Raw genomic sequence first — 24,844 nt, forward strand, 5'->3', positions numbered from 1 at the left:
CAAAGACCTTGTAACTAGAAATATAAAGAACTCTCAAAACTCAAGAATAAAAAACCCAAACATTCCAAGTAGGATATGGGCAAAAGACGTGAACAGGCATTTCATCAAACAGCATACACAGATGGCAAATAAACACATGAAAAGATAGTCAACATCATTACCACTAGGGAAATGCAAGCTAAAAACACAATGAAATATCACTACTCACCTATCAGAATGGCTAAAATGAAACATAGTGACAAAACCGATTTCTGGCAAGGACGCAGAGACGCTAGATCACTCAAAGCTTGCTGGTAGGACGGCAAAATGGTACAGGCAGTCTGGAAAACAATTTGGCAGTTTCTTACAAAACTAAACATGCAACTATCATATGATCCAGCAATTTCACTATTGGGCATTTATCCCAGAGAAATGAAAACCTGTGTTCACACAGACTCCATATGCTAATGTTCACAGCAGCTTTATTCATAATAGCCAAAAACTAGAAACAACCCAAAAGTCCTTCAAGGGATGAAAGATTAAATAAACTGTGGTACATCCGTGCCATGGAACACGATGAACCAACTAAGAGGAATCAACTACTTATATGCAAAAGGAATGAACTACTGACATTGCCCCTGGGATCAATCTCAAGGGAATGAGGCTGAGTGAAAAAAGCCAATCCCAAAAGGTCACATTCTGTATGATGCCATTTATATAACATTGTTAAAATAAAATTATAGCAATGGAGAATAGATTAGTGATTACCAAAGACTAGGATGGCGAGAGGGTGGTGGATGCAGCTACAAAGGGGTGGTTTGAGGGAGCTTTGCAGGGATGAAACACTTCTTTATCTTGATTTCCATGGTTACACAAACCTACACGTGTGATAAAATTGCATAGAACTACACTCACACACACACTTGTGAAATCTGAGTAAGCTCTTAGAATTGTACCAATGTCAGTCTCCTGGTTTTGATGTTGTACAACTTATGAAGTTCCCATTGGGCGAAACTTGATGAAGAGTGCGTGGGACCATTGTGTACATCCTTTTTTGGAACTTCCGGTGAATCTATAATTATTTCAAAATTAAAAATAAAAAAAAAAGTAAAAGCCCTCCAAAGGCAGGTTAGACTGAAAATAACAATACATTTATGTGTTGCATAAATGTGTTGCCTACATTTATTGTGGTTCTTCCTGTTGTTCTTTTTATTTGGATTCTTAACCAATTTCATTAGGTCAGTAGCACTGATGTCGTTAGACCTGTTTTAGAGATGAGAAAACAAGTCTGGAAAAACTTTTGGTTACATGTGTGAAGTCAGCTGAGTGGTGATTTGAACCTAGGTTTTTCTGACACTGATTTCATTACTAATTCGATAGATTCTGGCAGTGCTTTAGAAGCAGGCTATAATCTCGTGGGCTTGAAGCCAGTAGCCTCAATAGTGATTTCTCTGTGCATTCTGCCCAAAGCAGCCCAACACGGCCACTCATTTACTACAAAATAAATTAATATTCCCCAAACATGCACACACACGCACACACACTCACGAACTTGGCTTCGTCAGAATTATTTTTTCTCCACAAGGATTTTTGCTTCCTTCCATTTAGGGCACAAAGTACAAGAGGGAGGGGGGGTGCCCCCTGGACCAGTCACTCTTTCTAATAATAAACGGGAGAGAGAGAGAGAGGACACTTTCCAGCCACAGTGGCAATAAGTCAAGTCATCTACCCATCCATCCTTCAATACAGATACATACGTATATGTGTGCATTCTTTCCCAGTAATAAAAGTGGTCAGAGCTTAGACAAGAAAGTGTTCTACACAAAATTACTGTTCATATCATTTCAATGTCGATGCCCCTCTAAGAGTACAGACTCCTAAGTGCTCTCCTGTTCCAGATGTGTGACCCCTTGAGCATCTGATCAAAGCACTTGTTTTGAAACATTACACACTAAAAGGAGAGAAATCAATTCCAAGGCCCCAAAGGGTACCTATGAAGACAACGGAGCTTTGTGTGGCAAAAAGGATAGAAGAAAGAAGAAGGAAAAAATATCTTAGTGAGAAAGGAATTATGCTTCTAGTATCCAGCACCTTCACATGAACGTATTCAGACGACAAAATTGTTCTGTCCTGCCTCCAGTTGTGAAAGGGTAAGTTCGCTGAGAAGGACAAAGATGGTTCTTATCTTTCCGAAGACCCTCTGAAAAGAACTCTGTACTAATCTGCTTAACACCTGAGAGGCTTACAAACCTGCTTAGGGAAAGGCTCGTCTGGAAGTCTGTTGTGGTTACATCTTCCGTCCTGGGCGCGCACGGGCTAGCCGGGAATCCCTGGGTTCCTACTGCAGGTGTTTCCAGGTGAGCAAAGGCAGGAGGGCTCACCAGGCTCCAGACTCAGGGGCTTCTGGGAAAATGTGATTCTTCCCGCCAGTGGGAATATCATGTAAAACCCAGTGTCAGCATCTTCATTCTCCACAAGATTTTTCTACTCTGAAAATAACTGTACAAAAAAGATCCTCATCAGTCCTGTTCTTCAAAGTTTTAGATGAAAACTTTTAAATACAAGTTTTGATCATGTTTACCAACTTTTTTTAACATTTAAATAATTGTCTTTCAGGGTTTTACATTAAAGATTGGGTTTTCGCTGCTGGATTATATTTTTAGAGGCAAACATCTCCACCAGCGCCACCAAATAATTTGGTTTAGCAAAGGTAGACTAGTTTTATGGGCTTCTTTGCTCGTCTGAAGTTTTTCTGAATGAGAATGGGTTAGAGGATATATAGCATTAGGTAGTTTTCTAACTTAGCTTGAGTTTGAAACTTAGCTTTTATTCTTTCTTTTTTTTTTAAATAAATATATTTATTTATTTTTGGCTGTGTTGGGTCTTCGTTGCTGCATGTGGGCTTTCTCCAGTTACAGCAAGCAGGGGTTACTCTTCGTTGCGGTGCGCGGGCTTCTCATTGCGGTGGCTTCTCCTGTTGTGGAGCACAGGCTCAGTAGTTGTGGCTCGTGGGCTCAGTAGTTGTGGCTCGCAGGCTCTAGAGCACAGGCTTCAGTAGTTGTGGCGCATGGGCTTAGTTGCTCCGTGGCATGTGGGATCTTCCTGGACCAGGGCTTGAACCCGTGTCCCCTGCATTGGCAGGCGGATTCTTAACCACTGCGCCACCAGGGAAGTCCTTAGCTTTTGTTCTTGAGACTGTACACCTAGAGTTTCTGGACACACAAATGAATGGCAGTATTTCTAAAAGTGATGGCTCTGCAGTGCTTCGTGTATGTTCCCAGTCACACGAGGCTCAGGGCACATGGTAAGAAGCCTCTCATTCTCTGGTGTCTCCGGATTCTCACACACGGCTTGATTTCCAGGGTGTGTGACAAGAGCCACACAGGGCTTCTCTGCAGCCCAACCAGCATCGCTGCCTGGAGATTCAGCCTACGGCGCCAGGTGCTTTCTGCTGCCACTGGTAGCTTTGTTGTCGGTTGACATTGAACTACCACGGCATACTCACGTAGGACACAGAAGACACATCTTAATAACTCGTGCCCGTGTTATATTCATTATAATATTCAAGCAGATGTTGCATTTCTGAAATGAGTGAGACATCACCAAAAACTGTAGAAAAGGAAGTTTTGCATGGAGATAAGACATTCTGTTATCAATTTTGAAAAGGAGGGAGACTTTTAATAGCAGATTGGACACCACAAAAATTAAAATTATCAAAGTAGGAAATATCAAAATAAAGAAATGTTTGAAAAAGTCTATCAGAACACAGAGAAGAAAGATAAATTAAAATTATGAGGGAGGAGAGGAAATAAGGGATATGGAGGACAGATCTTGGAAATTCACCTTAGGGATAGATAAAAGGAACAGATTAAAAGCGGATCTGAGCAGTGAAACAGCAATAATCAATTTTTTTAAAAAACACAATTTTATACTCCTGATATAAAGATTTCATATAATAATTTGAGAATATTGTATTCCGTCAGACAATGAAAACTAAATCTAGTAATATCTTCATAGAATGTTCAAATTTCAAAAATTAAGACACTATTTCTATAAATATCCAAAAGGGGGAAAATGAGATTACCTACAAGGAAACAAAAAAGAAACTTTACCTTATAATTCTCTGAAGCACTCAATAACTGAAAACAATAGACTTATAACTAGAGAGCTTTCAAAAAAAAAAGAGAAAAAACTGTGTCTCAAGACTTATTCATAGCCAGGTGTCATTCATGCCTTAACACAAGAGAAAGATACTTTAAGATACGCCAGGATGTGGGTGACACATGACACAACCGCACTTCCTGTAAAATCACATGAAAGTTCTTGTCAGAGCAACAAACGATAGGGCAAAATGAGAACCCAGGAACGAGAGAGTCGCGGTTCGGAGGGATTGGTGGTAACTACTGAAACAGTTAATCAGATGGAACTGATAAGAGGTAAAAGGTGACTGTAAAGTGTGACTGTTCTTTAGAAGTCTGGTTATATCATAAAAAGAAAGGGGAAAAGAATGAGGGAAGAGGCTTACCTCTCCAGATTAACTGGCAGAGCACGGGAGGGAGGAGACATCGGGCCTCACTCCTCGTGTCTGGTGTAAGAAAGTTGGAAGAATTCTGCCTGGACGGCATCTCTAAAGCGGAGGGAGGGGCGCCTTTGAGGGGGTGGAGCCAGGTGCCGGCAAAGGGAAAGGCAGTGATGTCCCCTTGACCGTCTGAAGAATGTCCAGCTCAAATGGTACTGCAGTTATGCTTTTTAAAAAGTCCCAAGAGGCACGCGGAAGTGTCTGCAGAACAAATGACTGTGACTTTCAACTTGCTTTAAGATAAGCCAGGAGGAGAGGAAGGTAGGGCAGGTAGGAGGCGAAGCAAAACTGGCAATATGCTGATAACTGATGAAACAGTGAGGGATATGAGGGTTTGTTAGTATATTTATTTGCTCAGTTTATTATTTTTTTAATTTTGAAAACTAACATAATAAAAACATTTTTGTTAAAAATCACAAAGACTAGAGCTTAGAATTTACCCTTTAAAATTAAATAACAAATTAAATAAATACATAATTACAGCTTTCCATATTCTATTTATATACCACAGTGGGAGCAGCTAGTATATGCTTTAGACTTTCACTGGATAGCAAGATTGAACTTAACCTTTCAGAAAAAATTTTAAATGGCAAAAGATCCTGTCTGGAAGTCTAAAAAGTATACTGTAAAAAATCCTTGTTGGCCTCGGCGTGCTGTTTAGACTTTTAGTCATAAATTTTATCGCTCTCAGATTTTAAATTTATGGTTAGGAAGAAATATATCTAAGTCTCATTTCCACTGTGCAAAAGATCTCATAACATCATGTTGTTGGCTTTCCTGCCAAAATCAAGCCAGCCTTCACCAAACCAAAAAACCACTGCAAACATGCTAGAAAATTTAAAGTTTTGCCTTCTTGCAGGGTAAAGATGTAGATGAAATTTACTGGGAATCTTAGATAGTAATCTTGTGTTATAGGTTCCGTACGAACCGTTTATTTCCATTCCGTGCATAAAGCAATTCAGATTAGGCTTGTATCATTTGAGAGCTTATTTTAGAAACCTCTGCAAAATGGTTTTACAGTTACTGCATTTTAAATGACTGAAAAAAGTAGTTTTAAAATGAAGCAACTATGCTGAAAGATAATAGTTTAAACCATGCAGTGACAATTGGCATATATTCAAATATTCAAGAGTAAAACCCAAATGGCAGACTACGTAAGCAATTTAATTTGACGTCAATGATGTAACCAAATACGTTTTTCCATAAGAATCTATTTCGCTGATGTGATTTTGAATTCTCAACACGAAAAATTATAAGGATTCATTTTCCAGTGAGAGACCATTCTAAGGACTGTTATTCAAAAACAGACTGAGAATGAATTAAATATCATAAGCATAGTCTCAACACAGTTTTGTAGCTGCCTGTTCAAACTGCACCTGACTAGAAGAGAAAAGTAAACAGCAGGGAGGCAGGAGCCAAGCAGCTCAGGAACCTGACTCCGGGGGTCTGTGGAAGGTGGTGGAAAAGGCTCAGACCAAGTCGCTGCCTCTCCACGTCCTCACTGCCAGTGCCCAGGAGAGAGTCCAACCCAGGGGGGTCTGGTGCCTACGCCTGGGTCAACAGCCCTGGCCATCCCGTCGGCTGTGAGACAGCCTTAAATAGCTGTCCAGCATGAGTTTTGAGGGACTGCAACTTTGAAGCAGCGTGTGGACCCCCCAAGGCAACCACGTACTCAAAGGAGAGAGCCCCGATTTCGATGTTTGAGTTCGGGCATCTTGACATCTATCCCTCAAGAGCTTTATGATCACATCTCAGAGATAAATCCATCCTTCTCCTCTGTTTATCCCTATTTAGCAAAGATCCGTGGATAGGCCCTCCACAACTGAAGTATAGTCCCCATACATCCCCTCCCCGAGGGGACACGGGTGGACGCTGAAGTTTTCGTGTGACCCTCTCTGCTCTCTTGAGTCAGACCAGATGGATCCAGTGTGGGCCACCTGATCACTCAGACACATGGGGACATGACTATTTTTACCTATAAGTTATCAGGAAAGGTTGCTTGAGGTTATGTAAAAAAATCGTTGAGCAAAATATGGCCAAATGGAATGAATAAAACATGGCTAGAAAGAAATGATCAAAAGCATTTGATATTACCAATTTCGCTCCACATTTCCCAGTTCTGTAATAAATCTGCTCTCTCTGCTTCTGCAAGTTAGATTTAGTCCTGTTTGAGACTCTGATCTGCGACCATTTGCCCAGAAGGTCACATATTCTGAAGGATGTATTTTTTGAAGTTTTCAGTGGAAGAGAGTGTTGTTCTGCCAGCACCATCCTAGGAGGACATGTACTTAATTATATGGACACTTTTGCTGCAGAACAAGTTTGCTGGATTGACAAATAAGCGTATGATCAGCAAACAAGAGCCAGGTCCTATCACTGCCTTTTTCTGTTTTTGTCTTTTCCTAAAAACAGCTGCAAAGTGACTGTTTTTAACAACTCACTAGTGTCAGCAAAGTCTGTAGGGCTCCCCTTTCCCAGAGTTTCTGTCTCAGAGAAGAAAGCCAGGCATGTCCGTCATTTGTTGGCCCCTGGGGGAGCCCAGGCTTTAGGGGCCCGTCATTGCCCCATGTATATTCTGACAACATTGAGAGAGGCAAGGTATGAGGGAAGGAAGCAAAGAAGGTCTCCCCGGCACCACAGCCATCAGCCTGGGTCCAACCGGGAGATGAGAAGTTCTCCTCCCTCTCCCCCCCCGCCCACACCTTCCCCAATATCCCCAGGCGTACCCTGGGCATCTCAGCCTCTCATTCTGGCCTGGTTTCTCCCGTTAGGAAACAAAGGAAGCTCAAGTTCATTTGGCACTTAGATGTAAATGAGCTAATGTATCGTTCCTGCTCACAAAATCTGCAGGGAATGCTAATATTAGATCCCCGAGCATGAACTCTTCCAAGAGTGTAATCTGGGGCGAATAAACTCTGAGCAGGAGAGAGACCCGGTGTTTGGCGGCCTCTGGCCTCTCCCCAGAAGCCACGCTGTGGCCTGGTCCCACCCCCAGCCCCCTGCATCCTCCCTTCACCCCAGAGCCTCCTCTGTCCGATGCAGTCTCCGCCAAAGGCCAGATAACTCTGCTTGGCTCGTCCATCAGAAATGGGCTGTTTTTTACAGACATGAAATCACAAGGGGGAGAGAAAAAAAAAGAATGCCTTTGGATTGTAGGAAATCGGGGAAGTGGAAGGCTGACTACATTTTCAAATTCCTCCTCGCTGAGTCAAGATTCAGCGCCCGGCGGCCTTCTTGTCACACGGCCCTCCATCCCAGGCGCAGATGCAATCACCATGCTGAGGATCTCAACAGCAAGACAGTGCTCCCTTGTTTTTTAAAAGACCGGACGCAGTGAGGGCCGGTAAATGGTGACATCTGGTGGAAAGGCAAGCACTGCAGGATTTCAAACTAGTAAAACCTGAGGCTGGGTTGTAACTAATCGAAGTCTGATGACTCGAAGACGTCCTTTATCCCAGCTACAGGAGTTCGGTTACGCACATCCTTCCGGCCCGCCCAGGTCCAAACCGCCACCAGGCAGTGCGATGACATAAAGCAATGTCTTTGGAATAGCAAGCATGGGCTTTGAATTCAGGTCCAAGTTGGGTTTAATTCTCTGAGTCTTGGTTTTATCATCTGTGAAATCACAACAGTTATACCTGTCACATATAATTTCATTTGGTTGTTTTCTTTTTTATCAGATACTTTGAATATTAAAAAACGTGCATCCAAGGACCCAGGCTTCCCTGGGGAACCCCCAGGACCCACGTGCTTGATCTGTAGCCGTTTCTCCCAGCACAGTTATTAACCTAGTGCTTCCCCTCTACAGGTGGGGCCTCACACCTGCTGGGCACGTGGTAAGAGCCCAGTCAATACTGATTGGCCGATTGATTAGCATTATTGCCTTGCTTCCTTCCCACCACGTGGGTGAAACCCTAATCAGAGATATAAAGTTTTCTCTTGACCTCTTTCACCTGAGGTCACTGTTAAAATCTTTCTTCAGCCAAATGTCTCATGTCCCGAAGGAAATTAATGACAGTTACGAATCCTGAACGGCCCCAAAATGTGTCATTTCAAGTCGGTGCCAGCCTCCAGCTTCCTCAAGGAAAACACTCCTTTTAAAATGCCAGGCAGGGCTTCCCTGGTGGCGCAGTGGTTAAGAATCCACCTGCCAATGCAGGGGACACGGGTTTGAGCCCTGGTCAGGGAAGATCCCACATGCCGCGGAGCGACTAAGCCCGTGCGCCACAACTACTGAGCCTGTGCTCTAGAGCCTGCAAGCCACAACTACTGAGCCTGAGCTCTAGAGCCCGCGAGCCACAACTGCGAGTCCACGAGCCACAACTACTGAAGCCCGTGGGCCTAGAGCTCGTGCTCTGCAATGAGAAGCCACCGCAGTGAGATGCCCACGCACCACAAGGAAGAGTAGCCCCTGCTCGCCGCAACTAGAGAAAGCCCACACGCAGCAATGAAGACCCAACGCAGCCAAAAATTTTAAAAAATAATAATAATAAAATAATAATAATAAAATGCCGGGCAAAGCCATCCAATTCAGCCAAGTCCAGCTCAAAGAAATCAGGGCCCTCTGACAAGTCCTCGGGCAGCCCGGTGAGGCTCGCACAGAGCCCGGTTCATAAGGAGCCACTAGGGGAGCACAGAGCCCACACGGCCCTCCCGGCCCGTCACAGGCTGTCCACTTCGGACAGAACAATGGCTCCCCTTGTTCTTGCCATCCTGTTTGTTGATTTTTGTGCTCCTCCAATGTGACACTTGTGGATCCGGCCCAACGATGGGGACAAATGGAGTGCAGGTGTCCCCTTAGGCGTCAGGCCTTCTCGGAACACCCATTTTAATAAACTCATACCCTCGAGGCATGTGTACAGAATTGGGGCAGATTCTGTCCCACCATTTCTTGTCTTTTGCAATCTAACAAGACATGAGACACATCATCTAGAAGTTAAAAACCATGACTTTTAAAAAATCTTTTTATTACAGAAAATGTCAAATATACACAAAAGCAGAGAAAAACAGCATGATAAAACCCTAGGTACCCCTTACACAGCCTCCACAATCATCAAATCCAGGTCATGTCATTTCTAAGTTCGTTCATTTAACAAATACTGATTGAATACACATTATGTCCCAGGACTGCTTTAGGCTTTTCAGGCACGGGTCTGAATAAGGCACAGTCCTGACACACACTGGGCTGGGAGCCACACAGGGCAACGGACTGTCACTGTCACCACCGAGGGCAGGAAGTGCTGTGGTCAGAGAAAGGAGATGGGCAGCTGACCCAGCCTTGGTGAGATCCCCAGGGAAACGGCATCTAAGCTGAGCCTTGAAAGCTAAGTGGGAGATCGCCCAGGAAGAGAAGAGGAGGCCCCGACTGGGAAAGGGGCCGGCAGATGCCGGCAGAGGGAACGGCAGAGGGAACAGTTTATACGGAGAGCAGGAACGCAAGTGAACAAGGGGATTTTAGGAGCCGAAGGATGCTTAATGTGATTGCAGCCTGGAGTACAAAAGAACAGTGAGAAAGTTGGGTGAGTGAACGGAGTATCAGCAAATCACGAAAGGTCTTTTATGCCACATTAAGTCCTGTAGAGACATGAGGGGCCACCGAATGGTTAGAGGGAGGGAAGTAACACGATCACGTTTGCCTCTTAGAAAGGTCACCTGTTCTGCAGGGTGGGGAACGGATTAGACTAGACAGAGGCGCGGTGTAGACGCCAAGGCGGGACCTGTGAAGGAGAGTCTGCTGTAATTTAATAAGCCCAGCGGGGACGCCAAAGTGCACGCTTGGGGCGTTCTAGAGCTTTCTCTGTGGATTCTGCTGTGTCTCCACTTCAAGGCAGGGCCAAGGTGTGGGCGTGGGGTTGGTGTACGTGTGCTTAGGATTCAAACGACAGCGGCGTTAGAAACTTTTATATACATGCACACAACTGAAGAAACAGAAGACTCTGATGATTGTGAACGTCTCTCTCCCCTGCACTTGTCAACCTTACACTTGCCTCCACCGGCTCTTAGGATTTTAACAAAAGGGTTTTTCATTTCTCAAAGTTACTGACATCAAGCCTTGAAAAGCCTTGGGATGAAATATCACAATCTGAATCCTTGTTGACCTGTTCCTTTATCTTCTTAAGAGAAACTGTATATGCAGTGAAAAAGAAATCCGTGATTTAAAATTATGTTAGACTATGACGGTCAATCATTTTGGAAAGCTTTGCTGTGCTAAGATTGTAAGCTTTCTTGCAAAAAATAGATAATTAAATAGAAACTTTGGACATTACACTGAGTTTCAACTGTACTGCATTTCAGTTTAGAATAACAATATTATGGACTCCATAGATTTAATTTACCAAAGGTGTCTGACGTTATGAGGCAGATTCTCCTAAAGCCTTCACTTTGGTGTGTATCCCTTACTATCTAATATGTCAGGGGCTTCTCTATTAGTGCCTAAAATACTGTTCCTTAAGTTTAGGTAAATCAGACTATTAATTTAGTAAGGAAATGGAGAATTAACAGGCATGTGGTTAACTGACCTAGTACCTGTAGAGTTGAACTTAGTAATTCAATCTCCTCTGCAGGTTTAGAAACATAACTAGTCCTGGAATTCTCATTACTCGCTGAGTGTGAGAAGAAAGGTAAATGGGAATTTTGGTCTAAGAGAATCATTGTGGTCAAAGGTACTTAATTACAACTGGAAACTACCAGAGGCATGTGGGGAATACGAGTGAACAGTATCTCTGTCGTTGATTACTGTCATCGGCGTCAGTAAATAATGACCCTATGTCCTGGGTGTGGAGTCACAAAGCATCACAGCCAGGAGTTATAGGCTGGTGGCCCAGCTCTGCTTTTTGCTTGTCCTAGCGAACATCATCTAACCTCACTGGTCTGCAGTTTCCTCATTAAACAGCCGGAGGAGGGGGGCGGGGAGATGGGGCAGGGGGCAGTGATTAGTCAAGTAACATATAGGAGAACATTTTGTAACTGTTCATGTATCAGGGTAAAAAATGTCACTTATTTTTATGATAAAAATAAGTATGTAAAATATAGTGGGGATTTTGTTAGGGGACTGCCTACTATTTCCTAGGAATAGCTTGTTTGGTAAATATATATATATATAATTTTTTGAATTGTAATCATCCATGATTTTAAAAGACTATACTAGTTTATACAGAGGTAATTTTTATAGAGCTGGAGATCCCAGAAAAACATCACTAAAGCTTCAAATATGAGTTTTGAATTTTTCTCTTTAATTTTCTGATATTTTACATAATAAGAATTCCCTTCCTGATCTCTGGAGATACAGAATATTTCAGAAGACAGAGCACAGGCTTTAGTTTAGTTTACTTTTATTTTCCTTTCTTTTCTTTTTCAGCCTCTTAAAGGAACTAACAAATACGAAACATGGGGGAGGAAGATTTTGAAGTCTTAGGACTTCGGTACACGGATCTTTTTTATTCTTACCATTTAAAAATGTTTTCATTAGTTTACATTTTTAATTAAAATATTCGGAATGAGAATCGTGCAACCCCACAGCTGTGAACGGATGTGATTGCTGTGGTCACCCCACATAGGCAGGATGGACCCCCCCCCCGCCCGGCACCTGCCCAAGCTGTGGTTCCAATACCCAGACCAGTGAGGTCACACGCACACCAGAGAGCATAGAAAGGGTTATTACTCACACGATGCAGCCTCTGAGGAGGGCAGCATGGAAGCAGGTCCAGAAACGGCTTGAGAGAGCAGAGAAAGGGGATCTGCTTGGGGTTTCCATGGCCGGGCCGGGCCGGGCCAAGGGTTCTCCTTGGCAAGGGCCAGGGCTTACCTGGTTGGACCTTCCCGCGGGAGCCAAGGGAGAGGGCACCTGGTGTCCCGTATCAGCCGCCCAGATGTGGGACAGAAGGGGGAGAGTGGTGGCACCTGGAAGCTGTCAGCAGTCGGGCATTAGAAACGAAGTCAAACTCTTTATTACCCACTCTCTGTTACAATAACACAGAGCCCAGAAGCGTATACAATACAGTAAGTCTCCATCTGGCCAGACAGCAACCTCCATTCCCCCATAAAGGCAAACGCTCTCCACTCTTACCAGCTTCTACGTATCCTGCAGAGATGGTCTTATGTATATAAAAACATGTACACACACACACACACACACACACACACAGGTCATTCCTTTTACTAAAGACCAAAGGATGGAAAGCAGATAGCCCAGGGTTTGCTTGAACTCCTTCACACTTGTTCTGTTGTTTTCTAGACAAGAGTCTTTGGCGAGGCCATTTCACCTTTCTGAGTCTCAGTGCAGCCTTCTGTTACACGGAGATGAGACATACCTGCTTGCCGGCCTGTGACAAGGAATGAACGACGTGTCATACGACCAATGCCTGGAACAGGGTACACGACGTCCCTTTTACCTTGCTTTCCTTCTACTTCGCCGGCTGCTCTTTTTCGGCCTCTTTTGCAAATCCCTCTCCCTTTATTGACTCTGAGGTATTGGAAGTTCCCTAGGTTTTCATCCTAGGCCTTTTTCTCACTCAACTCGCTCTCCCTGGCTAATCTTGGCTGTGTGGACAGCTTTGAGACAGCTTACGGGTGATGATTCAGCTCTCTCCCCTGCAGTCCACACATGAATGTACAAATGTTTACTCACCATCTAGCTTGAAATGTCTAGGCATGTCAAAATTGGCGATCTGTCTTTACCGTTCCCCAAACTTTTTCATGATGGTGAAAGGGTACCATGATCTGCCTGGTTTTGAACTAGAAATTTAGAGTCATAACCCTTGACCTTAATCTTATCCTCATTTCACACCCCTAATCAGTCTTCAAGTTTTGTCCACACTCTTCAGAATTATCTCTTGATCCGTTTATTTCGTTATCTCCATCCCTTTTAACACTTTCCTAGATAAAGTTACTATCATCTCCCAAAAAGTTTATGGCAGCGGCCTCTTCTCTGGTCTCCTCTTTCAAGTCATGCCTGCCTCTGAGTGACACCAGAAGTCAGAGATCTTCCTAAAACACAAAACTCACTGTGTTAACTCCCTGATTCAACTTCGTCCGTGCTCCCCATTTCCATCTGGACGTGTCAAACTCCTTAAGCGGACTCAACCTTGTTCTATCTTTTCATCTCTTTCTAGGGATCTTACCCAATCCCAATAGCTTTCAATATCATTTTATGCTAATGATTCCTAAATTTACATCTCCAAGGTTCCCACCTCTACCCTGAGCTTCAGGCTCTTTCACAACAGCCTTTTGAACGGCTCCATTTGAGTGACTCATAGGCATCCAAAACATGTGTTTACCTGGATTCTTGATTTCCCTCCCCGCCTTCCTCATTTCAGCAAGTCACCCAACTGCTCAAGGCAGAAAACCTAGGAATTTTCCTTGAGTCCCTTTTTCTCAGCCTGTACATTGAATCCACCTGATGTCCCGTTAATTCTCTCTAAAATGTACCTCATATCTGTCCACTTCTCTCTATTTTATTCCCATTACCTGCCCAAGTCATCCTCCTCTCTCACCTGGACCAGTTCAAAGCCTCCTGTTTCACTGTTCCCATGCTTGCCCTCTTCCAATTCACTCTTATGCAAAGCAGCCAAAGAAGTCTTTAAAATATATAAATCACATGATGTCACTCTCTTGCTTAAAACCTTTCACTGATTATCACTGCTTTTAAAATAAAATCCAGGGACTTCCCTGGCAGTCTAGTGGTTAAGACTCTGCACTCCCAATGCAGGGGGCATGGGTTTGATCCCAGGTTCAATCCCTGGTTGGGGAGCTAAGATTCTGCATGTCACATGGCGTGGCCAAAAAAAAAAATAAAGAAAAAATAAAATAAAATCCAAAATCCTTACTATGACTTGCTTGCCCTATTCAGTCTACCTAGACTCTTACACCCCCTCATTCAGTACATACAAGAGAAGGTCATTTTCTTCCCCACTCACCTTGAATCCAGAGCATCTAAGACATTGCCTGGAACTGAAGAATATACTAAGCAGGTAATTAATGTTTGTTGAAAGAATGAATAAATGAGTGGCTTACAAGCCCCTTCTTGGTCTAATCCCTGCGTCTGCTATTCCTTTTCTGCTTTCCCAAATCACAACCTAGGCTTCACTAAATGCTAGGAAGAGGATGAGAGTTGGCAAGGTCTATTTGGCAGCAGAAATCAAAATGAGAGAACCGCAAGAGTAGGTGACAACTCTACAGCAGAACCACGATTGATTAACTTAGCTGCCCGCACCCTCACCCCTGGTGGGCTTTCTCAGGCTCCTCTCCTCTCACATCTTGAAGAGTTTTGAGTGTTTTTTCAATTGTGCTACAAGATAAATAACGTAAAATTTACCATTTTAACCACTTTAAAGTGTATAATGCAGTAGCATTAAATACATTCACAAGGTTGTGGAACCATTATTACGATCTATTTCCAGAGCTTTTTCATCAACCCAAACACTCTGGACCCACTAAACGATAACTCCCCATTATCCTCTCCCCACCGCCCCAAGTAACCTCTCTTCTACTTTCTATCTGTATGTCTGACTATTTTTGGTACCTCATATCAATGGACTCAGTCACTATTTGTCCTTTGGTGTCCAGCTTCTTTCTCTTAGCATAGGGTTTTCAAGGTTCATCCATGTTGTAGCCTGTGTCAGAATTCTATTTCTGGAGATTGGTTCAAGATGGCAGAGTAGAAGGACGTGCGCTCATTCCCTCTTGCAAGAGCACCGGAATCACAACTAACTGCTGAACCATCATCGACAGGAAGACACTGGAACTCACCAAAAAAGATACCCCACATCCAAGACAAAGGAGAAGCCGCAAGGAGACGGCAGGAGGGGCGCAATCACAATAAAATCAAATCCCATAACTGCTGGCTGGGTGACTCCCAACCAGAGAACACTTACACCACGTAAGTCCACCCACTGGAGTGAAGGTTCTGAGCTCCACGTCAGGCTTCCCAACCTGGGGTTTCGGCAACAGGAGGAGGAATTCCCAGGAAATCAGACTTTGAAGGCTAGTGGGATTTGACTGCAGGACTTCGACCGGACTGGGGGAAACAGAGACTCTACTCTTGGAGGGCACACACAAAGTAGTGTGCGCATCAGGACCCAGGGGAAGGAGCAGTGACCCCATAGGAGACTTAACCAGACCTACCTGCTAGTGTTGGAGGGTCTCCTGCAGAGGCAGGGGTGGCTGTGTCTCACCATGGGGACAAGGACACTGGCAGCAGAAGTTCTGGGAAGTACTCCTTGGCATGAGCCCTCCCTGAGTCGCCTTTAGCCCCACCAAAGAGCCTGTAAGCGCCAGTGTTGGGTTCCCTCAGGCCAAACAACTAACAGGGAGGGAACCCAGCCCCACCCATCAGCAGACAAGCGGATTAAAGTTTTACTCAGCTCTGCCCACCAGGGCAACACCCAGCTCTACCCACCACCAGTCCCTCCCATCAGGAAGCTTGCATAAGCCTCTTAGATCGCCTCATCCACCAGAAGGCAGAGAGCAGAAGCAAGAAGAACTACAGTTCTGCAGCCTGTGGAACGAAAACCACATTCACAGAAAGACAAAATGAAAAGGCAGAGGACTATGCACCAAATGAAAGAACAAAATAAAACCTCAGAAAAACAACTAAATGAAGTGGAGATAGGCACCCTTCCAGAAAAATAATTCAGAATAATGATAGTGAAGATGATATAGGACCTCCGATAAAGAATGGAGGCAAAGATCGAGAAGATGCAAGAAATGTCTAACAAAGACCTAGAAAAATTGAAGAACACCTAGAAGAATTAAAGAACAAACAAACAGAGATGAACAATGCAATAACTGAAATGAAAAATACATTAGAAGGAATCAAGAGCAGAATAACTGAGGCAGAAGAATGGATAAGTGACCTGGAAGACAGAATGGTGGAATTTACTGCCACGAAACAGAATAAAGAAGAATGAAAAGAAATGAAGACAGCCTAAGAGACCTCTGGGACTACATTAAACGCACCAACATTTGCATTATAGGGGTCCCAGAAGGAGGAGAGAGAGAAAGGACCCAAGAAAATATTTGAAGAGATTATAGTTGAAAACATCCCTAACTTGGGAAAGGAAATAGCCACCCAAGTACAGGAAGCGCAGAGTCCCAGGCAGGATAAACCCAAGGAGAAACAGGCCGAGACACATAGTAATCAAATTGACAAAAATTAAAAACAAAGAAAAATTATTAAAAGCAACATGGGAAAAATGCCAAATAACATACAAGGGAACCTCCATAAGGTTAACAGCTGATTTCTCAGCAGAAACTCTACAAGCCAGAAGGGAGTGGCATGATATACTTAAAGTGATGAAAGGGAAGAACCTACAACCAAGATTACTCTACCCAGCAAGGATCTCGTCCAGATTCGACGGAGAAATCAAAAGTTTTACAGACAAGAAAAAGCTAAGAGAATTCAGTACCACCAAACCAGCTCTACAACAAATGCTAAAGGAACTTCTCTATGTGGGAAACACAAGAGAAGAAAAGGACCTACAAAAACAAACCCAAAACAATTAAGAAAATGGTCATAGGAACATACATATTAATAATTACCTTAAACGTGAATGGATTAAATGCTCCAACCAAAAGACACAGGCTTGCTGAATGGACACAAAAACAAGACCCATATATATGCTGTCTACAAGAGACCCACTTCAGACCTAGGGACACATACAGACTGAAAGTGAGGGGATGGAAAAAGATATTCCACGCAAATGGAAATCAAAAGAAAGCTGGAGTAGCTCTACTCATATCAGATAAAATAGACTTTAAAATAAAGAACGTTACAAGAGACAAGGAAGGACACTACATAATGGTCAAGGGATCAATCCAAGAAGAAGATATAACAATTATAAGTATACATGCACCCAACATAGGAGCACCTCAGTACATGAGGAAAATGCTAACAGCTATAAAAGAGGAAATTGACAGTAACACAATAATAGTGGGGAACTTTAACACCTCATTTACACCAATGGACAGATCATCCAGACAGAAAATTAATAAGGAAACACAAGCTTTAAATGACACCATAGACCAGATAGATTTAATTGATATTTACAGGACATTCCATCCGAACAGCAGATTACATTTTCTTCTCAAGTGTACACAGAACATTCTCCAGGATAGATCATTTCTTCGGTCACAAATCAAGCCTCAGTAAATTTAAGATAACTGAAATCATATCACGCATCTTTTCTGACCACAACACTATGAGATTAGAAATCAATTACAGGGAAAAAAAGGTAAAAAACACAAACACATGGAGGCTAAACAATACGTTACTAAATAACCAAGAGATGACTGAAGAAATCAAAGAGGAAATCAAAAAATACCTAGAGACAAATGACAACGAAAACACAACAATCCAAAACCTATGGGATGCAGCAAAAGCAGTTCTAAGAGGGAAGTGTATAGCAATACAATCCTACCTAAAGAAACAAGAAAAGGGGCTTCCCTGGTGGTGCAGTGGTTAAGAATCCGCCTGACAATACAGGGGATATGGGTTCGAGCCCTGGTCCGGGAGGATCCCACATGCTGCAGAGCAACTCAGCCCATGTGCCACAACTACTGAGCCTGTGCTCTAGAGCCTGTGCTCCACAACAAGAGAGGCCATCGCGGTGAGAAGCCCTCGCACCCTAACAAAGAGCAGCCCCTGCTCGCCACATCTAGAGAAAGCCCACACAGCAAGAAAGACCCAACACAGCCAAAAATAAATAAATTAATTAATTAAATAAATCTATATTAAAAAAAAAAAGAAACAAGAAAAATCTCAAATAAACAACCTAACCTTACACCTAAAGGAACTAGAGAAAGAAGAACAAACAAAACCCAAAGTTAGCAGAAGGAAAGAAATCATAAAGATCAGAGCAGAAATAAATGAAATAGAAACAAAGAAAACAATAGCAAAGATCAATAAAACTAAAAGTTGGTTCTTTGAGAAGATAAACAAAATTGATAAACCATTAGCCAGACTCATCAAGAAAAAGAGGGAGAGGACTCAAGTCAATAAAATCAGAAATGAAAAAGGAGAAGTTACAACAGACACCACAGAAATACAAAGCATCCTAAGAGACTACTACAAGCAACTCTATGCCAATAAAATGGGACAACCTGGAAGAAATGGACAAATTCTTAGAAAGGTATAACCTTCCAAGACTGAACCAGGAAGAAATACAAAATATGAACAGACCAATCACAAGTAATGAAGTTGAAACTGTGATTAAAAATCTTCCAACAAACAAAAGTCCAGAACCACATGGCTTCACAGGTGAATTCTATCAAACATTTAGAGAAGGGCTAACACCCATCCTTCTCAAACTCTTCCAAAAAATTGCAGAGGAAGGAACACTCCCAAACTCATTCTATGAGGCCATCATCACCCTGATACCAAAAATAGAGATACTACAAAAAAAGAAAATTACAGACCAATATCACTGATGAATATAGATGCAAAAATCCTCAACAAAATACTAGCAAACAGAATCCAACAACATATTAAAAGGATCATACACCATGATCAATCAAGTGGGATTTATCCCAGATATGCAAGGATTCTTCAATATACACAAATCAATCAATGTGATACACCATATCAACAAATTGAAGAATAAAAACCATATGATCATCTCAATAGATGCAGAAAAAGCTTTTGACAAAATTCAACACCAATTTATGATAAAAACTCTCCAGAAAGTGGGCATAGAGGGAACCTACCTCAACATAATAAAGGCCATATATGACAAACCCACAGCAAACATCATTCTCAATGGTGAAAAACTGAAACCATTTCCTCTAAGATCAGGAACGAGACAAGGATTTCCACTCTCACCACTATTATTCAACATAGTTTTGGAAGTCCTTGCCATGGCAATCAGGGAAGAAAAAGAAATAAAAGGAATACAAATTGGAAAAGAAGAAGTAAAACTGTCACTGTTTGCAGATGACATACTATACATAGAGAATCCTCAAGATGCCACCTGTCTGTGTCCAAACTTTCCCTTTTTATAAGGACACCAGTCATACTGGATTAGGGACTCATCCTACTCCAGCAAGACCTCATCCTAACTAATTACATCTGCAGCGACCCTACTTCCAAATAAGGTGATATTCTGAGGTCTTGGGGGTTCCAGGACTTCAACATACAAATTTGAGGGAGACCCAATTCAGCCTATAACACAGAGTGACAGCTGTGTTAAGAGAATATGAGAAGCAGGACTTCCCTGGTGGCACAGTGGTTAAGAATCCACCTGCCAGTGCAAGGGACACAGGTTCGAGCCCTGGTCCGGGAAGATCCCACATGCCGCGGAGCAACTAAGCCCGTGTGCCACAACTACTGAGCCTGCGCTCTAGAGCCCACGAGCCACAACTACTGAGCCCGCGTGCCACAACTACTGAAGCCCGCGCGCCTAGAGCCCGTGCTCCGCAACAAGAGAAGCCACTGCAATGAGAAGCCCGTGCACCGTAACCAAGAGTAGCCCCCGCTTGCCGCAACTAGAGAAAGCCCGCGCGCAGCAACAAAGACCCAACGCAGCCATAAATAAATAAATAAATTTATTTTTTTAAAAAGTAGATTAAAAAAAAAAGACAATTTGAGAAGCAGTTGGATTTGACTGAAGAGTATGAAGGAAAGAAAGGAGTCAGGGATACTCCAATGTTTTTGACCTGAATTAAAATAATCAAGTTGCCATTTACTGAGACGGTGAAGATTGCAGGAGAAAGTTTGGAGGGGAAAATCAGAGTTCAGTTTGGGATATAATTCAAATAAATATATGGATATATTCAAATAAAGACCCACCTCCTGTCCTGAGCTCCTCACTTGGTTTGGAATACCAGCAGGGTGGCAGAAGGCCCCGTTATCTCAGCAAAAATAGAGGAGCTAGAGCTTGGGAGTGTTTCCCTTCCCCACACACATGTCACCTAAGTGGCCCTCATTTCTGGTTCACTCCACTTCTGTTCATGGCCCACCTTCCTCATTACCTTTGCTTCATCATTCCACATCTCCTTATGACACCTCCCCATAAGCCTTAGAAAGTTATTAAGAGAATGAAGTCAGAAGTAATTAAGAGCTGCAGAGGTACTCTTTTCACCAGCTGTACTTTCACTAGCAACATTAAAATTCTAAGTGAACCTTAATAGAAACGTTTGATTAATTGTTCAGTTGGCCTCAAATTAATATTAACCTGTGACTCTAGTATCCATGGTCTGTCTTATTTATTGTTGCTTTTCCTATCTGCATGATTTACAGTCAGCACAAGCAAAGATTTGCCTCTATAGTTTTCAGTCACTCTGAATTAGATTCTTAGATCCAAGTGGAAAAATGACTTGTCCAAACAATAGAAAATTAAAATGTATAGTACGGCTAAACCACAGCAAAATAGAATTTTTTAAAATAAAGTTCAGGAAAAAATAGGTCATCTCATAAAATTAAATCTAATTTCAATTTCCATTCTGACTGTGATTTTAATTCTAAAGTTCTCAGAATGTTTTGGTAATAAAGTGGGTTAATTCTGCCATGGAGGTTTCCTTTATGAAAGGGTACTATTTAGGGGTGAATGAAAAATTTTCAATTTGCCTTTTAAAGGGGTGAGACTTTGTTGGTATTGATTAGGGGTGTGGTGATTTTCTCCTCTGCATGGTTCAATAACCAACATGATCAACTAGGCGAGTGGACACTCGATCAGAATAAGGTACTCCCTAAGTCTTCCGGATCCCTAAGGAGCAGTGCTTTCAGGAATACGGATGCCAAGATGATTCCCTTTGGCGGCTAAGTTTTTGAAACTTTCAGACTGTCAACTAGAATCTGGCCTGAAAGGAAGGCAGGGCTTTCTGGAGTGATCAGTACCGCCGGCGGCTGAAGTCCTCTGCTCAGACCGAATTTGGGGGCTACATTGACACTCCGTGCTCTGACCTTGCTAGAACGACCGAAGGAAGTGGACGCGTTTCAGCACCCGACACCTGTCATGCTTCACAGCCCCGCCAGTCAGAGAAGCCTCCCTCCCTCGAAGAGACAGGAGACAGAACTGGGCAGCCGGCTACTCATCCGGAGGGAAAAGACCACGCCAGGGAAGAGGAAAAGGTGGACTTCTCCGGAGACGCACAGGAGCCGGGCTTGGCGTTTCTGGGTCTGAGTCTGGGACTTCCCTTCTGCCGGAACATTTCCCCTGCTTCGCTCCCAAGCGTCTCTGTCTCGGAGCGCAGCAGCGCAGCGGGATGCCTAATGAAGCGTGCCCAGCAAGGGGCGTCAAGCGGCTCGGGAAGCAGGGCTGGGGCGGGAGGGGGAGAGTCAGGTTACAGGTTCACACGTTCTCGGAAAACCATTCGGAAACCTGAGCTGGAGACGCAAATGCCGGGACCCACGCAGGGCCGGGGGCGTGCCCTTCGGGCCCCGGCAGCCGGGCGTGCGCTCTCCGCCTCGTGCAGCGCGTGCCTGAAGCCGGTCGGGAAGGCCGCGGGCCGAGCGGTCAAACTCCGGGCCGCCGGGGACCGCGGCGCTTCTCTCTGGGCCTCCTTAGCATACGGTCCTTCCGGCCGGGGGCCGCGTCCGCTGGGGTGCCTGCGGCCACGGACGCCGCGCTGGAGCGGACGCGGCCGACGGCCCACGCTCCCCGCAGGTGCGCACGGGGTCAGCAGCGGCCCGCCCGCGTCCAGGGGCGCCGCCGCGGCCGAGCCCCCCTTCCCACCCACCCCCGGCCAGGGGCGCGGCGCCTGCGGCCCTCCCCGGGAGACAGCCGCTGGGCGCCGAGTGCCGCTCCGAGCGTTTTCCGAATCGCTCATTTCCCCCTTGAGCGAGCTGCTGGCGCTTATCCAGGAGCCTCCCGGGCTCCCAGCTCCAACCCCTGAAATAAACGCGGCGCCTGTCCAGAGAGCGGGGGAGGGGAGAGGCCCGTCTGCACGCGGAGAAAGAACATACCGGGCGAACGACCCCGTTCTCTAGGAAAAGGTAATGAGGGGAAGCGAAAGAGTGTGAACTTACTCGGAAATGCAAAGCGAGCTCCACTCTCGCCGGGAGCATACAAACGAGGGAACGACGAATCAGCCGACGCGGCCGGCGGCGGCCCAGGAAGGGCCTCATGCATGAGAATGGGTTGCTAGGTTGCCTCGTTCCCTCCGACACCCGCTTCCCACAAGACATCCACCGGCGGAAGAAAGCAGGCCGGGCCCGGCCACGGCCGAGCGGGGTGGGGGCCGCGCCAAGCCCCCGAGGCCGCTCCCGCCGTCAGGACCCTGGAGAGCGGCAGCCGCACCCCGAGGACCCGCGCCTCGCCGCCCGGTCCCTCGCCTTCGCGGCTTCCCGCCTCCACCTTCATTTTTCTTGGCAACCACTTCTCTCGCTCTTCACCAACAGCTTAAATTGCCTTTTTGTTTTGCTTGAGGGGGCTGTTTGGATTGGCTGAGTTAGGTTCCGGTTTGTAACTTCACTAAGTATTAGTGGACCAAGAAGCCCTGAGAGCTCCAAAACGAGAGCCTGAACGAGGCGGTTGAGCTTAAAAAGCCACTGAGGGACTTCCCTGGTGGCGCAGGGGTGAAGAATCTGCCTGCCAGTGCAGGGGACACGCATTCGAGCCCTGGCCCGGGAAGATCCCACATGCCGCGGAGCAACTAAGCCCGTGTGCCACAACTACTGAGCCTGCACTCTAGAGCCCGCAAGCCACAACTACGGAGCCTGCGCGCCACAACTACTGAGCCCACGTGCCACAGCTACTGAAGCCCCCGCACCTAGAGCCTGTGCTCCGCAACAAGAGAAGCCACCGCAACGAGAAGCCCACGCTCCGCAACAAAGAGTAGCCTCCGCTCGCCACAACTAGGGAAAGCCCGAGCGCAGCAACGAAGACCCAACACAGCCATAAATTAATTAATTAATTAATAAATTAATAAGCCACTGAGTTCAATCTTTTACTTCGTAAATGAATCAGACCAACTCAAAGAATAAAGAATCTCCCAAGGTTTGCCATGGAGTTCATTTCAAGGATGAGTCTAGACCCCTGGGCCCATGACTTCTAAATTAATGTTTCCCTATGCTTTCCAAGAAAATAATACTTTTATCTTAACCTCGGCTGCTTAGCTCTCCCAAGCAACAAGTGGAGGGTGGAAAGGCTTGTGTTCGTGGAAATAAGATGGACACAGCGAGTGTGGAAAGGGGGCCTGCAGACTGTGCTCTTAAGTCCTGGTCTCCCCTGACCCCCGCACCCAGCACAACCAAAGTCACATCGCCAGTCCCTTTTCCGCCAGCCTGAGGGCCCCTCAGTCTTCTGCCTGTATCCAAGCCTCCCCTGGACACCTATCACAAGTACCTAGTAACCTCATACCAACTTCTGGTAGAGCTCTGGGCACTACCAGGTCAGGATAGGGTCTGAGGTTCTGCATTCCCAACAAGCTCCTGGGTATTATCCAAGCTGTTGGCCCAGGGACCACACTCTGAGTAGCAAGGAGTTTGAAAGGGGTGGGGGGAGAATGGGAGGGAGGGGAAGCAGGGAAGAGAGGGGAGAAAGGAGAGAAGGGGATCTCCCCTTCTAAGCAGAGGCCTTTTCTTTTGCTCTCACCGACCTTCTCTTGCACCCCGAAAGTAATGCCTCGAAATGCCGCAGTAACTGGCACTCTGCACCTTCTCTTCAGTCTGTAGCGAGACCCGACAGTGACGGTGTGTGATTTTGTTTCTCTCCTCCCCCTCCTCTCGCCCTGCCCGCCGCCGGCCCTGCACAGCTCCCAAGCTCGCCCGCTGCCCCGAAGCTGCTCGGCCTCCTCTCCGGCACGCTCTCCGGCCTCGCGCGCTTCTTCGCTCACCTTCTCCAGCGACCCCTTCCTGGGGCTCCCCGGCGGCGCCCGGACTTCTCTCTCCTGCTCCCCGCCCTGCCAGCCGCTGGGCTCGCGCCGGGCCAGGAGGAGCGGCCGGGCCGCCTCTCGCTCCTGCTCAGGGCAGCTCTGGCACTGCCCGGCCGACCCCCAGGGGGACGCCTGCCCCGGGAAGAGGACGCCGGCGCCGGGCAGAGCTCGCCCATGCCCGTGAGTACTGTGGTCTCCGCCGCCCAATCCGCGGCCTCAGCGGGACGCCAGTTTCCCGGGTTCCTCCCTAACCCCGACTGACCCACTCCACGTGGGGCAAGCAGGGGATCCCGCCAGCAAGGGGAGAAGGGGAGGGGGACGGGTGGGAAGGTCGAGACCCGGCCGAGAACGCTCACGGAAAAGGCGCCGGCGGCCCGCCGGACACCCCTCCCCCCAGGAGACCCTCGAAGCTACTCTTCTCGGGCCACTTCCTCCCAGAGCCTACGGAACGGGGCCGGGGGAGCCCCCGTCCTCCCCGAA

At 45.6% G+C, this 24,844-nt stretch overlaps 2 protein-coding genes and 1 long non-coding RNA gene across 4 annotated transcripts in view; 1 reads left to right on the forward strand and 2 right to left on the reverse strand.

Moving 5' to 3' along the window:
- Positions 1-24,844, forward strand: part of RGS20 (regulator of G protein signaling 20) — an 80,302-nt gene that overhangs the window by 5,785 nt on the left and 49,673 nt on the right. Inside the window, exon 2 of the mRNA XM_082433039.1 lies at positions 24,245-24,544. Within this exon, the coding sequence (XP_082289165.1) occupies positions 24,245-24,544 (300 nt within the window). The remainder of the gene's footprint in view (positions 1-24,244; positions 24,545-24,844) is intronic.
- LOC309646615 lies at positions 3,116-24,246 on the reverse strand. Of its 2 annotated transcripts, none has more exons than XR_014255471.1 (3): positions 24,089-24,246; positions 4,505-4,864; positions 3,116-3,561 (listed from the first exon to the last, which is right to left on the reverse strand). It is a non-coding gene; the product is annotated as an uncharacterized lncRNA (long non-coding RNA). The 2 variants fall into 2 exon arrangements; XR_014255472.1 differs by having other exon boundaries at positions 3,116-3,588.
- On the reverse strand, positions 8,788-24,080 carry LOC309646590 (uncharacterized protein). The gene is made up of 4 exons (XM_082433111.1): positions 22,518-24,080; positions 12,363-12,464; positions 12,223-12,270; positions 8,788-10,046 (listed from the first exon to the last, which is right to left on the reverse strand). The coding sequence occupies exons 1-4, from the start codon at positions 22,674-22,676 to the stop codon at positions 9,975-9,977; spliced, it is 381 nt and encodes a 126-aa protein (XP_082289237.1). The 5' UTR covers positions 22,677-24,080; the 3' UTR covers positions 8,788-9,974.

The sequence above is a fragment of the Balaenoptera physalus genome (genome assembly GCF_965194825.1).
Source record: "Balaenoptera physalus genome assembly, chromosome: 17".
NCBI lineage: Eukaryota > Metazoa > Chordata > Mammalia > Artiodactyla > Balaenopteridae > Balaenoptera > Balaenoptera physalus.

What these genes read in the sequence shown, in the direction of transcription:
- LOC309646590 (XM_082433111.1), bottom strand. Translation starts at nt 22,676, where the DNA reads ATGTCTTGTGGGAAGCGGGTGTCGGAGGGAACGAGGCAACCTAGCAAC. An exon ending in CCGCGGGAAGGTCCAACCAG is followed by an intron (nt 12,271 to 12,362) that starts GTAAGCCCTGGC and finishes TGCTCTCTCAAG; the next exon opens with CCGTTTCTGGACCTGCTTCC. An exon ending in CTCCTCAGAGGCTGCATCGT is followed by an intron (nt 10,047 to 12,222) that starts GTGAGTAATAAC and finishes TTTGTACTCCAG; the next exon opens with GCTGCAATCACATTAAGCAT.